General features: G+C 41.4%; 1 protein-coding gene across 1 annotated transcript in view; it reads right to left on the bottom strand.

Moving 5' to 3' along the window:
• Nucleotides 1-225: 225 nt before the first annotated feature.
• LOC149434295 (translocon-associated protein subunit beta) overlaps nucleotides 226-19,290 on the bottom strand; it is a 33,634-nt gene continuing 14,569 nt past the window's right edge. Inside the window, exon 6 of the mRNA XM_089663844.1 lies at nucleotides 226-361. Coding sequence (XP_089519970.1) covers nucleotides 335-361 — 27 coding nt within the window. The 3' untranslated portion in view covers nucleotides 226-334. The remainder of the gene's footprint in view (nucleotides 362-19,290) is intronic.

Below are 19,290 nucleotides of genomic sequence, written 5' to 3'. Positions count from 1 at the left end.
CAGAGTCCTGACCTCAACCCCATAGAACACCTTTGGGATGAATTCAGATAGGAAGTCTGCCTGATGAAGGGGTCCTGCGAGACTCCGAAACGTCGCACTTGCTCTAACCATGTGATTGCTTATTAAAGCTTTGAACCCATAACCGGAGATCCTCGGTGCGCTGGTGACGCTCCTCCCATTTGACACGTTTTTCAAGATAACACAATCCCAACGCACACGTTCCTGTGTTTTTTTGTTTTTTTTTAATTAGCTGTATGATAAAGTGGGTGCCGGAGCGACCAACGGCTGGAACCGAAGACTCTGGAGATCTTCTCATTTGATGCGTTGACGCGTTTTATGTTTTAATCTGCCCAGTAACAAGCTGAAAGGTAAAAAAAAATGCAAAACGCGTCAAAAACGCACCAAACTGCATAGCCTGAGGAGGGTCTAGCTTGGAAGAAACTAACTAGCACTAAACAGGAGGGGAAGACAAAGGAAGATACCAAGATCACATTAGTAAACATGTTGCAGTGAGCAGAAATTGCCACTAGATGTCAGCATACTACAGAAAACCGACAACCTCAAGGGGCCCAATACAAGATATATATATGAATTAAAGGAGGAGGGTGACAACCTAGGACAGCGTTGTGTCCCTATAGGAGGAAGTGACTGATCATGGAACTTCGTGGCAGGATCACCAGGGATTATTAAAAAAGAAAAGTGCAGATTTAAAAATATCGGACTTTTTTTTTTGGAAATGGTGGAATTCTATGAGATTTTAGTAATGGGGTGTAACAGATGCACCTTCTTAGTAAATGGCATTTCTTAAATATTTGTCCGGAGTCCTCCTTTAACATTCATTACTTTCAGATCACCCAGCAGGCCCGGTCTTTGTTCTCTCCCTATCAGGCATCGGGGTCATGGTACATTGTTGGCAGGTTCCCTATGGAGGGCTCATCTGCATATCTCCGCCCCCTATTGCCCAACGAAGAATGAGGCCTTTGTTACGTGGTGTCAATGTTCTGCTTTACAGCTGAAAGGTGTGAAAACGGCTATATAAAGAGGGGGAGCGGTCAAAGGATTTGTATTTCCGTCCATCCAGTCCGGGGATTTACACTGCTCTGCTGCACAGCACAGTAACACTCACAGGTATTGCCCCTCCCCCAGCCTGTGATTGGACAGTGAAAGGAAAAGAAGCATAAGCTTGTCTCTGCTCTCTCCTCCTATCAGCATGCTCCTTGCTGTCACATAAGCAAAGCAGTGCAGCTGATTGGCTCCTTGAGCTGCTTTTTCTATCTATCAGTCTGAGCTCTGCTGTACAGGGACTGGTCACCAGGCCGAATTCAGGTGCATTGCGATTCAAAGAGATCTAGGATCGCAACACACCGTACAATTCACTAATGCAAACGATCGTTATATCTGATCGTTCAATAGGAGCTCACCTGAAAAATCCCTTTCATCAACTTCCTGGATTCCCAGCATGCTTTGCAGTGTTCCTTCCATTTCTAAGGACTATATATCCCATGGGCCCATTCCTGTCCTGACTCCGCCCCCTTCAGAAGGCAGGCTCTGTGAAAGGCTTACCTGAAAAAATCTCTTGTCAACTTCCTGAATTCCCAACATGCTTTGCAGCTTCCCTTCCATTTCTAAGGACTACATATCCCATGGTCCCATAACTGTCCTGACTCTGCCTCCTGAGACTCCTCCCCCTTTCAGAAGGCGGGCTCTGTGAAAGGCTTACCTGAAAAAAATCTCTTGTCAACTTCCTGAATTCCCAACATGCTTTGCAGCTTCCCTTCTATTTCTAAGGACTACATATCCCATGGTCCCATTCCTGTCCTGACTCCTCCTCCTTGAGAAGGCGGGCTCTGTGAAAGGCTTACCTGAAAAAAATCTCTTGTCAACTTCCTGAATTCCCAGCATGCTTTGCAGCATTCCTTCCATTTCTAAGGACTACATATCCCACGATCCCTTGCTGATTCCTGTCCTGACTCCGCCTCCTGAGACCCCTCCCACTTCAGAAGGCGGGCTCTGTGAAAAGCTTACCTGAAAAAAATCTTGTCAACTTGCTGGATTCCCAGCATGCTTTGCAGCTTCCCTTCCATTTCTAAGGACTACATATCCCATGGTCCCATTCCTGTCCTGACTCCTCCTCCTTGAGAAGGCGAGCTCTGTGAAAGGCTAACCTGAAAAAAATCTCTCAACTTCCTGGATTCCCAGAATACCTTGCAGCATCCCTTCCATTTCTAAGGACTATATATCCCATGGTCCCATAACTGTCCTGACTCTGCCTCCTGAGACTCCTCCCCCTTTCAGAAGGCGGGCTCTGTGAAAGGCTTACCTGAAAAAAATCTCTTGTCAACTTCCTGAATTCCCAACATGCTTTGCAGCTTCCCTTCTATTTCTAAGGACTACATATCCCATGGTCCCATTCCTGTCCTGACTCCTCCTCCTTGAGAAGGCGGGCTCTGTGAAAGGCTTACCTGAAAAAAATCTCTTGTCAACTTCCTGAATTCCCAGCATGCTTTGCAGCATTCCTTCCATTTCTAAGGACTACATATCCCACGATCCCTTGCTGATTCCTGTCCTGACTCCGCCTCCTGAGACTCCTCCCCCTTCAGAAGGCGGGCTCAGTGAAAGGCTTACCTGAAGAAAAAAAAAAAGTCGCTCTCATCAACTTCCTGGATTCCCAGCATGCTTTACAGCTTCCCTTCCATTTCTAAGGACTATATTTCTCACGGTCCCTTGACAATTCCTATCCTGACTCCGCCTCCTGAGACTCCTCCCCTCTTCAGAAGGCAGGCTCTGTGAAAGGTGTGGCACAGCACAGGACACAGTGACTCTGTGTCCCAGAATTCTGGGAAGGAAATGTGTGGGGTCTCTTTCAGAGGAATAGGAGGCAGGAAATCGTTGGAATACAATGTGGAGATCGAATATTATCTATTGATTATAGATGCGCTGTCATGGTGAATGATCGATCTTCTATCTGCCCGGAGTTCCTCTTTAGGTGGTCACATTGTCCCAGGCGGGGGATGGCTGCTATTCGGCTACAAGCGGCAGGAGAGGTGATGTGTAATACAGAGGAGAAGGTTCCTTGTATGAAAATTATAGATTTCTGCTCAGTGGAGTTTTATGGGGTTTTTGTCCTGAAGTTGGTTGGATGGCGGTGGGGGTGGGGGGGGGGGGGTGCTGACATTTATGGGCCCCCAGCTCTATAGACACAGCATTGTCTCCCTATACCCTGCATCTGCAGATTCCCCGCCCACCCGACATTCCTTCCCGAGAGAGGATCCCCCCACCGGGCAAGATCTACAGAGACCAGAGCGGTGATGTCACTCTGTATAATATATCCTATATCCGGAGGGCGGTGATGTCACTCTGTATAATATATCTTATATCTGGAGAGCGGTGATGTCACTCTGTATAATATATCTTATATCCGGAGGGCGGTGATGTCACTCTGTATAATATATCTTATATCTGGAGGGCGGTGATGTCACTCCTGTATAATATATTTTATATCTGGAGGGCGGTGATGTCACTCTGTATAATATATCTTATATCTGGAGAGCGGTGATGTCACTCTGTATAATATATCTTATATCTGGAGGGCGGTGATGTCACTCTGTATAATATATCTTATATCTGGAGAGCGGTGATGTCACTCTGTATAATATATCTTATATCTGGAGGGCGGTGATGTCACTCCTGTATAATATATCTTATATCTGGAGGGCGGTGATGTCACTCTGTATAATATATCTTATATCCGGAGGGCGGTGATGTCACTCTGTATAATATATCCTATATCTGGAGGGCGGTGATGTCACTCTGTATAATATATCTTATATCTGGAGGGCGGTGATGTCACTCCTGTATAATATATCTTATATCCGGAGGGCGGTGATGTCACTCTGTATAATATATCTTATATCTGGAGGGCGGTGATGTCACTCTGTATAATATATCCTATATCTGGAGGGCGGTGATGTCACTCTGTATAATATATCTTATATCTGGAGGGCGGTGATGTCACTCCTGTATAATATATCTTATATCCGGAGGGCGGTGATGTCACTCTGTATAATATATCTTATATCTGGAGGGCGGTGATGTCACTCTGTATAATATATCTTATATCTGGAGGGCGGTGATGTCACTCTGTATAATATATCTTATATCTGGGGGGCGGTGATGTCACTCTGTATAATATATCTTATATCCGGAGGGCGGTGATGTCACTCTGTATAATATATCTTATATCTGGAGGGCGGTGATGTCACTCCTGTATAATATATCTTATATCTGGAGGGCGGTGATGTCACTCTGTATAATATATCTTATATCTGGAGGGCGGTGATGTCACTCTGTATAATATATCTTATATCTGGGGGGCGGTGATGTCACTCTGTATAATATATCTTATATCTGGAGGGCGGTGATGTCACTCCTGTATAATATATCTTATATCTGGAGGGCGGTGATGTCACTCCTGTATAATATATCTTATATCTGGAGGGCGGTGATGTCACTCTGTATAATATATCTTATATCTGGAGGGCGGTGATGTCACTCCTGTATAATATATCTTATATCCGGAGGGCGGTGATGTCACTCTGTATAATATATCTTATATCCGGAGGGCGGTGATGTCACTCTGTATAATATATCTTATATCTGGAGGGTGGTGATGTCACTCTGTATAATATATCTTATATCTGGAGGGCGGTGATGTCACTCTGTATAATATATCTTATATCTGGGGGGCGGTGATGTCACTCTGTATAATATATCTTATATCTGGGGAGCGGTGATGTCACTCCTGTATAATATATCTTATATCTGGAGGGCGGTGATGTCACTCTGTATAATATATCTTATATCCGGAGGGCGGTGATGTCACTCTGTATACTATATCTTATATCTGGAGGGCGGTGATGTCACTCTGTATAATATATCTTATATCTGGAGGGCGGTGATGTCACTCCTGTATAATATATCTTATATCTGGAGGGCGGTGATGTCACTCTGTATAATATATCTTATATCTGGAGGGCGGTGATGTCACTCTGTATAATATATCTTATATCTGGAGGGCGGTGATGTCACTCTGTATAATATATCTTATATCCGGAGGGCGGTGATGTCACTCTGTATAATATATCTTATATCCGGAGGGCGGTGATGTCACTCTGTATAATATATCTTATATCCGGGGGGCGGTGATGTCACTCTGTATAATATATCTTATATCTGGAGGGCGGTGATGTCACTCTGTATAATATATCTTATATCTGGAGGGCGGTGATGTCACTCCTGTATAATATATCTTATATCCGGGGGGCGGTGATGTCACTCCTGTATAATATATCTTATATCTGGAGGGCGGTGATGTCACTCTGTATAATATATCTTATATCTGGAGGGCGGTGATGTCACTCCTGTATAATATATCTTATATCTGGAGAGCGGTGATGTCACTCTGTATAATATATCTTATATCCGGAGGGCGGTGATGTCACTCTGTATAATATATCTTATATCTGGAGGGCGGTGATGTCACTCTGTATAATATATCTTATATCCGGAGGGCGGTGATGTCACTCTGTATAATATATCTTATATCTGGAGGGCGGTGATGTCACTCTGTATAATATATCTTATATCCGGAGGGCGGTGATGTCACTCCTGTATAATATATCTTATATCCGGAGGGCGGTGATGTCACTATGTATAATATATCTTATATCCGGAGAGCGGTGATGTCACTCTGTATAATATATCTTATATCTGGAGGGCGGTGATGTCACTCTGTATAATATATCTTATATCCGGAGGGCGGTGATGTCACTCTGTATAATATATCTTATATCCGGAGGGCGGTGATGTCACTCCTGTATAATATATCTTATATCTGGAGGGCGGTGATGTCACTCCTGTATAATATATCTTATATCCGGAGGGCGGTGATGTCACTCTGTATAATATATCTTATATCTGGAGAGCGGTGATGTCAGTCTGTATAATATATCTTATATCTGGAGAGCGGTGATGTCACTCTGTATAATATATCTTATATCTGGAGGGCGGTGATGTCACTCTGTATAATATATCTTATATCTGGAGGGCGGTGATGTCACTCTGTATAATATATCTTATATCCGGAGGGCGGTGATGTCACTCTGTATAATATATCTTATATCCGGAGGGCGGTGATGTCACTCCTGTATAATATATCTTATATCTGGAGGGCGGTGATGTCACTCCTGTATAATATATCTTATATCCGGAGGGCGGTGATGTCACTCTGTATAATATATCTTATATCTGGAGAGCGGTGATGTCAGTCTGTATAATATATCTTATATCTGGAGAGCGGTGATGTCACTCTGTATAATATATCTTATATCCGGAGGGCGGTGATGTCACTCTGTATAATATATCTTATATCCGGAGGGCGGTGATGTCACTCTGTATAATATATCTTATATCTGGAGAGCGGTGATGTCACTCTGTATAATATATCTTATATCCGGAGGGCGGTGATGTCACTCTGTATAATATATCTTATATCTGGAGGGCGGTGATGTCACTCTGTATAATATATCTTATATCTGGAGAGCGGTGATGTCACTCTGTATAATATATCTTATATCCGGAGGGCGGTGATGTCACTCTGTATAATATATCTTATATCCGGAGGGCGGTGATGTCACTCTGTATAATATATCTTATATCTGGAGGGCGGTGATGTCACTCTGTATAATATATCTTATATCTGGAGGGCGGTGATGTCACTCTGTATAATATATCTTATATCTGGAGGGCGGTGATGTCACTCCTGTATAATATATCTTATATCTGGAGGGCGGTGATGTCACTCTGTATAATATATCTTATATCTGGAGGGCGGTGATGTCACTCCTGTATAATATATCTTATATCTGGAGGGTGGTGATGTCACTCTGTATAATATATCTTATATCTGGAGGGCGGTGATGTCACTCTGTATAATATATCTTATATCTGGAGGGCGGTGATGTCACTCTGTATAATATATCTTATATCTGGAGGGCGGTGATGTCACTCTGTATAATATATCTTATATCTGGAGGGCGGTGATGTCACTCTGTATAATATATCTTATATCTGGAGGGCGGTGATGTCACTCTGTATAATATATCTTATATCCGGGGGGCGGTGATGTCACTCCTGTATAATATATCTTATATCTGGAGGGCGGTGATGTCACTCTGTATAATATATCTTATATCTGGAGGGCGGTGATGTCACTCCTGTATAATATATCTTATATCTGGAGAGCGGTGATGTCACTCTGTATAATATATCTTATATCCGGAGGGCGGTGATGTCACTCTGTATAATATATCTTATATCCGGAGGGCGGTGATGTCACTCTGTATAATATATCTTATATCCGGAGAGCGGTGATGTCACTCTGTATAATATATCTTATATCTGGAGGGCGGTGATGTCACTCTGTATAATATATCTTATATCTGGAGGGCGGTGATGTCACTCTGTATAATATATCTTATATCCGGAGGGCGGTGATGTCACTCTGTATAATATATCTTATATCTGGAGGGCGGTGATGTCACTCCTGTATAATATATCTTATATCTGGAGGGCGGTGATGTCACTCTGTATAATATATCTTATATCTGGAGGGCGGTGATGTCACTCTGTATAATATATCTTATATCCGGAGGGCGGTGATGTCACTCTGTATAATATATCTTATATCCGGAGGGCGGTGATGTCACTCTGTATAATATATCTTATATCTGGAGGGCGGTGATGTCACTCCTGTATAATATATCTTATATCTGGAGGGCGGTGATGTCACTCTGTATAATATATCTTATATCCGGAGGGCGGTGATGTCACTCTGTATAATATATCTTATATCCGGAGGGCGGTGATGTCACTCTGTATAATATATCTTATATCCGGAGGGCGGTGATGTCACTCTGTATAATATATCTTATATCTGGAGGGCGGTGATGTCACTCCTGTATAATATATCTTATATCTGGAGGGCGGTGATGTCACTCTGTATAATATATCTTATATCTGGAGAGCGGTGATGTCACTCTGTATAATATATCTTATATCTGGAGGGCGGTGATGTCACTCTGTATAATATATCTTATATCTGGAGGGCGGTGATGTCACTCTGTATAATATATCTTATATCTGGAGGGCGGTGATGTCACTCTGTATAATATATCTTATATCTGGAGGGCGGTGATGTCACTCTGTATAATATATCTTATATCTGGAGGGCGGTGATGTCACTCCTGTATAATATATCTTATATCCGGAGGGCGGTGATGTCACTCCTGTATAATATATCTTATATCTGGAGGGCGGTGATGTCACTCTGTATAATATATCTTATATCTGGAGGGCGGTGATGTCACTCCTGTATAATATATCTTATATCTGGAGAGCGGTGATGTCACTCTGTATAATATATCTTATATCCGGAGGGCGGTGATGTCACTCTGTATAATATATCTTATATCCGGAGGGCGGTGATGTCACTCTGTATAATATATCTTATATCCGGAGGGCGGTGATGTCACTCTGTATAATATATCTTATATCCGGAGGGCGGTGATGTCACTCCTGTATAATATATCTTATATCTGGAGGGCGGTGATGTCACTCTGTATAATATATCTTATATCTGGAGGGCGGTGATGTCAGTCTGTATAATATATCTTATATCTGGAGGGCGGTGATGTCACTCCTGTATAATATATCTTATATCTGGAGAGCGGTGATGTCACTCTGTATAATATATCTTATATCCGGAGGGCGGTGATGTCACTCTGTATAATATATCTTATATCCGGAGGGCGGTGATGTCACTCCTGTATAATATATCTTATATCCGGAGGGCGGTGATGTCACTCTGTATAATATATCTTATATCCGGAGGGCGGTGATGTCACTCTGTATAATATATCTTATATCTGGAGGGCGGTGATGTCACTCTGTATAATATATCTTATATCTGGAGGGCGGTGATGTCACTCCTGTATAATATATCTTATATCTGGAGGGTGGTGATGTCACTCTGTATAATATATCTTATATCTGGAGGGCGGTGATGTCACTCTGTATAATATATCTTATATCTGGAGGGCGGTGATGTCACTCTGTATAATATATCTTATATCCGGAGGGCGGTGATGTCACTCCTGTATAATATATCTTATATCTGGAGGGCGGTGATGTCACTCTGTATAATATATCTTATATCTGGAGGGCGGTGATGTCACTCTGTATAATATATCTTATATCTGGAGGGCGGTGATGTCACTCCTGTATAATATATCTTATATCCGGAGGGCGGTGATGTCACTCCTGTATAATATATCTTATATCTGGAGGGCGGTGATGTCACTCTGTATAATATATCTTATATCTGGAGGGCGGTGATGTCACTCTGTATAATATATCTTATATCTGGAGGGCGGTGATGTCACTCTGTATAATATATCTTATATCTGGAGGGCGGTGATGTCACTCTGTATAATATATCTTATATCTGGAGAGCGGTGATGTCACTCTGTATAATATATCTTATATCTGGAGGGCGGTGATGTCACTCCTGTATAATATATCTTATATCTGGAGGGCGGTGATGTCACTCTGTATAATATATCTTATATCCGGAGGGCGGTGATGTCACTCTGTATAATATATCTTATATCCGGAGGGCGGTGATGTCACTCTGTATAATATATCCTATATCTGGAGGGCGGTGATGTCACTCTGTATAATATATCTTATATCTGGAGGGCGGTGATGTCACTCCTGTATAATATATCTTATATCCGGAGGGCGGTGATGTCACTCTGTATAATATATCTTATATCTGGAGGGCGGTGATGTCACTCTGTATAATATATCTTATATCTGGAGGGCGGTGATGTCACTCTGTATAATATATCTTATATCTGGAGGGCGGTGATGTCACTCTGTATAATATATCTTATATCTGGAGGGCGGTGATGTCACTCTGTATAATATATCTTATATCCGGAGGGCGGTGATGTCACTCTGTATAATATATCTTATATCTGGAGGGCGGTGATGTCACTCCTGTATAATATATCTTATATCTGGAGGGCGGTGATGTCACTCTGTATAATATCTCTTATATCTGGAGGGCGGTGATGTCACTCCTGTATAATATATCTTATATCCGGAGGGCGGTGATGTCACTCTGTATAATATATCTTATATCCGGAGGGCGGTGATGTCACTCTGTATAATATATCTTATATCTGGAGGGCGGTGATGTCACTCTGTATAATATATCTTATATCTGGAGGGCGGTGATGTCACTCTGTATAATATATCTTATATCTGGGGGGCGGTGATGTCACTCTGTATAATATATCTTATATCCGGAGGGCGGTGATGTCACTCTGTATAATATATCTTATATCTGGAGGGCGGTGATGTCACTCTGTATAATATATCTTATATCTGGGGAGCGGTGATGTCACTCCTGTATAATATATCTTATATCTGGAGGGCGGTGATGTCACTCTGTATAATATATCTTATATCTGGGGAGCGGTGATGTCACTCCTGTATAATATATCTTATATCTGGAGGGCGGTGATGTCACTCTGTATAATATATCTTATATCCGGAGGGCGGTGATGTCACTCTGTATACTATATCTTATATCTGGAGGGCGGTGATGTCACTCCTGTATAATATATCTTATATCTGGAGGGCGGTGATGTCACTCTGTATAATATATCTTATATCTGGAGGGCGGTGATGTCACTCTGTATAATATATCTTATATCCGGAGGGCGGTGATGTCACTCCTGTATAATATATCTTATATCCGGAGGGCGGTGATGTCACTCTGTATAATATATCTTATATCCGGAGGGCGGTGATGTCACTCCTGTATAATATATCTTATATCCGGAGGGCGGTGATGTCACTCTGTATAATATATCTTATATCTGGAGGGCGGTGATGTCACTCCTGTATAATATATCTTATATCTGGAGGGCGGTGATGTCACTCTGTATAATATATCTTATATCCGGAGGGCGGTGATGTCACTCTGTATAATATATCTTATATCCGGGGGGCGGTGATGTCACTTCTGTATAATATATCTTATATCCGGAGGGCGGTGATGTCACTCCTGTATAATATATCTTATATCTGGAGGGCGGTGATGTCACTCTGTATAATATATCTTATATCTGGAGGGCGGTGATGTCACTCTGTATAATATATCTTATATCTGGAGGGCGGTGATGTCACTCCTGTATAATATATCTTATATCTGGAGGGCGGTGATGTCACTCCTGTATAATATATCTTATATCTGGAGGGCGGTGATGTCACTCTGTATAATATATCTTATATCTGGAGGGCGGTGATGTCACTCCTGTATAATATATCTTATATCCGGAGGGCGGTGATGTCACTCTGTATAATATATCTTATATCCGGAGGGCGGTGATGTCACTCTGTATAATATATCTTATATCTGGAGGGCGGTGATGTCACTCTGTATAATATATCTTATATCTGGAGGGCGGTGATGTCACTCTGTATAATATATCTTATATCTGGGGGGCGGTGATGTCACTCTGTATAATATATCTTATATCTGGGGAGCGGTGATGTCACTCTGTATAATATATCTTATATCTGGGGGGCGGTGATGTCACTCTGTATAATATATCTTATATCCGGAGGGCGGTGATGTCACTCCTGTATAATATATCTTATATCCGGAGGGCGGTGATGTCACTCTGTATAATATATCTTATATCCGGAGGGCGGTGATGTCACTCCTGTATAATATATCTTATATCCGGAGGGCGGTGATGTCACTCTGTATAATATATCTTATATCCGGAGGGCGGTGATGTCACTCTGTATAATATATCTTATATCCGGGGGGCGGTGATGTCACTCTGTATAATATATCTTATATCTGGAGGGCGGTGATGTCACTCTGTATAATATATCTTATATCTGGAGGGCGGTGATGTCACTCTGTATAATATATCTTATATCCGGGGGGCGGTGATGTCACTCCTGTATAATATATCTTATATCTGGAGGGCGGTGATGTCACTCTGTATAATATATCTTATATCTGGAGGGCGGTGATGTCACTCCTGTATAATATATCTTATATCTGGAGAGCGGTGATGTCACTCTGTATAATATATCTTATATCCGGAGGGCGGTGATGTCACTCTGTATAATATATCTTATATCCGGAGGGCGGTGATGTCACTCTGTATAATATATCTTATATCCGGAGGGCGGTGATGTCACTCTGTATAATATATCTTATATCCGGAGGGCGGTGATGTCACTCTGTATAATATATCTTATATCCGGAGGGCGGTGATGTCACTCCTGTATAATATATCTTATATCTGGAGGGCGGTGATGTCACTCCTGTATAATATATCTTATATCCGGAGGGCGGTGATGTCACTCTGTATAATATATCTTATATCTGGAGAGCGGTGATGTCAGTCTGTATAATATATCTTATATCTGGAGAGCGGTGATGTCACTCTGTATAATATATCTTATATCCGGAGGGCGGTGATGTCACTCTGTATAATATATCTTATATCCGGAGGGCGGTGATGTCACTCTGTATAATATATCTTATATCTGGAGGGCGGTGATGTCACTCTGTATAATATATCTTATATCTGGAGGGCGGTGATGTCACTCTGTATAATATATCTTATATCTGGAGGGCGGTGATGTCACTCTGTATAATATATCTTATATCTGGAGGGCGGTGATGTCACTCCTGTATAATATATCTTATATCTGGAGGGTGGTGATGTCACTCTGTATAATATATCTTATATCTGGAGGGCGGTGATGTCACTCTGTATAATATATCTTATATCTGGAGGGCGGTGATGTCACTCTGTATAATATATCTTATATCTGGAGGGCGGTGATGTCACTCTGTATAATATATCTTATATCTGGAGGGCGGTGATGTCACTCCTGTATAATATATCTTATATCTGGAGAGCGGTGATGTCACTCTGTATAATATATCTTATATCCGGAGGGCGGTGATGTCACTCTGTATAATATATCTTATATCCGGAGGGCGGTGATGTCACTCTGTATAATATATCTTATATCCGGAGGGCGGTGATGTCACTCTGTATAATATATCTTATATCCGGAGGGCGGTGATGTCACTCCTGTATAATATATCTTATATCTGGAGGGCGGTGATGTCACTCCTGTATAATATATCTTATATCCGGAGGGCGGTGATGTCACTCTGTATAATATATCTTATATCTGGAGAGCGGTGATGTCAGTCTGTATAATATATCTTATATCTGGAGAGCGGTGATGTCACTCTGTATAATATATCTTATATCCGGAGGGCGGTGATGTCACTCTGTATAATATATCTTATATCCGGAGGGCGGTGATGTCACTCTGTATAATATATCTTATATCCGGAGGGCGGTGATGTCACTCTGTATAATATATCTTATATCCGGAGGGCGGTGATGTCACTCTGTATAATATATCTTATATCTGGAGGGCGGTGATGTCACTCTGTATAATATATCTTATATCTGGAGGGCGGTGATGTCACTCTGTATAATATATCTTATATCTGGAGGGCGGTGATGTCACTCTGTATAATATATCTTATATCTGGAGGGCGGTGATGTCACTCCTGTATAATATATCTTATATCTGGAGGGTGGTGATGTCACTCTGTATAATATATCTTATATCTGGAGGGCGGTGATGTCACTCTGTATAATATATCTTATATCTGGAGGGCGGTGATGTCACTCTGTATAATATATCTTATATCTGGAGGGCGGTGATGTCACTCTGTATAATATATCTTATATCTGGAGGGCGGTGATGTCACTCTGTATAATATATCTTATATCTGGAGGGCGGTGATGTCACTCCTGTATAATATATCTTATATCTGGAGGGTGGTGATGTCACTCTGTATAATATATCTTATATCTGGAGGGCGGTGATGTCACTCTGTATAATATATCTTATATCTGGAGGGCGGTGATGTCACTCTGTATAATATATCTTATATCTGGAGGGCGGTGATGTCACTCTGTATAATATATCTTATATCTGGAGGGCGGTGATGTCACTCTGTATAATATATCTTATATCTGGAGGGCGGTGATGTCACTCCTGTATAATATATCTTATATCTGGAGGGCGGTGATGTCACTCTGTATAATATATCTTATATCCGGGGGGCGGTGATGTCACTCCTGTATAATATATCTTATATCTGGAGGGCGGTGATGTCACTCTGTATAATATATCTTATATCTGGAGGGCGGTGATGTCACTCCTGTATAATATATCTTATATCTGGAGAGCGGTGATGTCACTCTGTATAATATATCTTATATCCGGAGGGCGGTGATGTCACTCTGTATAATATATCTTATATCCGGAGGGCGGTGATGTCACTCTGTATAATATATCTTATATCCGGAGAGCGGTGATGTCACTCTGTATAATATATCTTATATCTGGAGGGCGGTGATGTCACTCTGTATAATATATCTTATATCCGGAGGGCGGTGATGTCACTCTGTATAATATATCTTATATCTGGAGGGCGGTGATGTCACTCCTGTATAATATATCTTATATCTGGAGGGCGGTGATGTCACTCTGTATAATATATCTTATATCTGGAGGGCGGTGATGTCACTCTGTATAATATATCTTATATCTGGAGGGCGGTGATGTCACTCTGTATAATATATCTTATATCCGGAGGGCGGTGATGTCACTCTGTATAATATATCTTATATCTGGAGGGCGGTGATGTCACTCTGTATAATATATCTTATATCTGGAGGGCGGTGATGTCACTCCTGTATAATATATCTTATATCTGGAGGGCGGTGATGTCACTCTGTATAATATATCTTATATCTGGAGGGCGGTGATGTCACTCTGTATAATATATCTTATATCCGGAGGGCGGTGATGTCACTCTGTATAATATATCTTATATCCGGAGGGCGGTGATGTCACTCCTGTATAATATATCTTATATCTGGAGGGCGGTGATGTCACTCCTGTATAATATATCTTATATCTGGAGGGCGGTGATGTCACTCTGTATAATATATCTTATATCCGGAGGGCGGTGATGTCACTCTGTATAATATATCTTATATCCGGAGGGCGGTGATGTCACTCTGTATAATATATCTTATATCCGGAGGGCGGTGATGTCACTCTGTATAATATATCTTATATCTGGAGGGCGGTGATGTCACTCCTGTATAATATATCTTATATCCGGAGGGCGGTGATGTCACTCCTGTATAATATATCTTATATCTGGAGGGCGGTGATGTCACTCTGTATAATATATCTTATATCTGGAGGGCGGTGATGTCACTCCTGTATAATATATCTTATATCCGGAGGGCGGTGATGTCACTCCTGTATAATATATCTTATATCTGGAGGGCGGTGATGTCACTCCTGTATAATATATCTTATATCTGGAGGGCGGTGATGTCACTCCTGTATAATATATCTTATATCTGGAGGGCGGTGATGTCACTCCTGTATAATATATCTTATATCTGGAGAGCGGTGATGTCACTCTGTATAATATATCTTATATCCGGAGGGCGGTGATGTCACTCTGTATAATATATCTTATATCCGGAGGGCGGTGATGTCACTCTGTATAATATATCTTATATCCGGAGGGCGGTGATGTCACTCTGTATAATATATCTTATATCCGGAGGGCGGTGATGTCACTCCTGTATAATATATCTTATATCTGGAGGGCGGTGATGTCACTCTGTATAATATATCTTATATCTGGAGGGCGGTGATGTCACTCTGTATAATATATCTTATATCCGGAGGGCGGTGATGTCACTCTGTATACTATATCTTATATCTGGAGGGCGGTGATGTCACTCTGTATAATATATCTTATATCTGGAGGGCGGTGATGTCACTCCTGTATAATATATCTTATATCTGGAGGGCGGTGATGTCACTCTGTATAATATATCTTATATCTGGAGGGCGGTGATGTCACTCTGTATAATATATCTTATATCTGGAGGGCGGTGATGTCACTCTGTATAATATATCTTATATCCGGGGGGCGGTGATGTCACTCCTGTATAATATATCTTATATCTGGAGGGCGGTGATGTCACTCTGTATAATATATCTTATATCTGGAGGGCGGTGATGTCACTCCTGTATAATATATCTTATATCTGGAGAGCGGTGATGTCACTCTGTATAATATATCTTATATCCGGAGGGCGGTGATGTCACTCTGTATAATATATCTTATATCCGGAGGGCGGTGATGTCACTCTGTATAATATATCTTATATCCGGAGGGCGGTGATGTCACTCTGTATAATATATCTTATATCCGGAGGGCGGTGATGTCACTCCTGTATAATATATCTTATATCTGGAGGGCGGTGATGTCACTCCTGTATAATATATCTTATATCCGGAGGGCGGTGATGTCACTCTGTATAATATATCTTATATCTGGAGAGCGGTGATGTCAGTCTGTATAATATATCTTATATCTGGAGAGCGGTGATGTCACTCTGTATAATATATCTTATATCCGGAGGGCGGTGATGTCACTCTGTATAATATATCTTATATCCGGAGGGCGGTGATGTCACTCTGTATAATATATCTTATATCTGGAGGGCGGTGATGTCACTCTGTATAATATATCTTATATCTGGAGGGCGGTGATGTCACTCCTGTATAATATATCTTATATCTGGAGGGCGGTGATGTCACTCTGTATAATATATCTTATATCCGGAGGGCGGTGATGTCACTCCTGTATAATATATCTTATATCTGGAGAGCGGTGATGTCAGTCTGTATAATATATCTTATATCTGGAGAGCGGTGATGTCACTCTGTATAATATATCTTATATCCGGAGGGCGGTGATGTCACTCTGTATAATATATCTTATATCCGGAGGGCGGTGATGTCACTCTGTATAATATATCTTATATCTGGAGGGCGGTGATGTCACTCTGTATAATATATCTTATATCTGGAGGGCGGTGATGTCACTCTGTATAATATATCTTATATCTGGAGGGCGGTGATGTCACTCCTGTATAATATATCTTATATCTGGAGGGCGGTGATGTCACTCTGTATAATATATCTTATATCTGGAGGGCGGTGATGTCACTCCTGTATAATATATCTTATATCTGGAGGGTGGTGATGTCACTCTGTATAATATATCTTATATCTGGAGGGCGGTGATGTCACTCTGTATAATATATCTTATATCTGGAGGGCGGTGATGTCACTCTGTATAATATATCTTATATCTGGAGGGCGGTGATGTCACTCTGTATAATATATCTTATATCTGGAGGGCGGTGATGTCACTCTGTATAATATATCTTATATCTGGAGGGCGGTGATGTCACTCTGTATAATATATCTTATATCCGGGGGGCGGTGATGTCACTCCTGTATAATATATCTTATATCTGGAGGGCGGTGATGTCACTCTGTATAATATATCTTATATCTGGAGGGCGGTGATGTCACTCCTGTATAATATATCTTATATCTGGAGAGCGGTGATGTCACTCTGTATAATATATCTTATATCCGGAGGGCGGTGATGTCACTCTGTATAATATATCTTATATCTGGAGGGCGGTGATGTCACTCTGTATAATATATCTTATATCTGGAGGGCGGTGATGTCACTCCTGTATAATATATCTTATATCCGGAGGGCGGTGATGTCACTCTGTATAATATATCTTATATCCGGAGGGCGGTGATGTCACTCTGTATAATATATCTTATATCTGGAGGGCGGTGATGTCACTCCTGTATAATATATCTTATATCTGGAGGGCGGTGATGTCACTCTGTATAATATATCTTATATCTGGAGGGCGGTGATGTCACTCTGTATAATATATCTTATATCCGGAGGGCGGTGATGTCACTCTGTATAATATATCTTATATCTGGAGGGCGGTGATGTCACTCTGTATAATATATCTTATATCTGGAGGGCGGTGATGTCACTCCTGTATAATATATCTTATATCTGGAGGGCGGTGATGTCACTCTGTATAATATATCTTATATCTGGAGGGCGGTGATGTCACTCTGTATAATATATCTTATATCCGGAGGGCGGTGATGTCACTCTGTATAATATATCTTATATCCGGAGGGCGGTGATGTCACTCCTGTATAATATATCTTATATCTGGAGGGCGGTGATGTCACTCCTGTATATCTTATATCTGGAGGGCGGTGATGTCACTCTGTATAATATATCTTATATCTGGAGGGCGGTGATGTCACTCTGTATAATATATCTTATATCCGGAGGGCGGTGATGTCACTCTGTATAATATATCTTATATCTGGAGGGCGGTGATGTCACTCTGTATAATATATCTTATATCTGGAGGGCGGTGATGTCACTCCTGTATAATATATCTTATATCTGGAGGGCGGTGATGTCACTCTGTATAATATATCTTATATCTGGGGGGCGGTGATGTCACTCCTGTATAATATATCTTATATCTGGAGGGTGGTGATGTCACTCTGTATAATATATCTTATATCTGGAGGGCGGTGATGTCACTCTGTATAATATATCTTATATCTGGAGGGTGGTGATGTCACTCTGTATAATATATCTTATATCTGGAGGGCGGTGATGTCACTCTGTATAATATATCTTATATCCGGAGGGCGGTGATGTCACTCCTGTATAATATATCTTATATCTGGAGGGCGGTGATGTCACTCTGTATAATATATCTTATATCTGGAGGGCGGTGATGTCACTCTGTATAATATATCTTATATCTGGAGGGCGGTGATGTCACTCCTGTATAATATATCTTATATCCGGAGGGCGGTGATGTCACTCCTGTATAATATATCTTATATCTGGAGGGCGGTGATGTCACTCTGTATAATATATCTTATATCCGGAGGGCGGTGATGTCACTCCTGTATAATATATCTTATATCTGGAGGGCGGTGATGTCACTCCTGTATAATATATCTTATATCCGGAGGGCGGTGATGTCACTCTGTATAATATATCTTATATCCGGAGGGCGGTGATGTCACTCCTGTATAATATATCTTATATCTGGAGGGCGGTGATGTCACTCCTGTATAATA

Source organism: Staurois parvus, unplaced genomic scaffold, assembly GCF_062004578.1.
Source record: "Staurois parvus isolate SC_StPar_1 unplaced genomic scaffold, SC_StPar_1.0 ptg001786l, whole genome shotgun sequence".
Lineage (NCBI taxonomy): Eukaryota > Metazoa > Chordata > Amphibia > Anura > Ranidae > Staurois > Staurois parvus.
The sequence above is the reverse complement of the archived record's forward strand: the minus strand, read 5'-3'. Positions and strand labels throughout refer to the sequence as shown.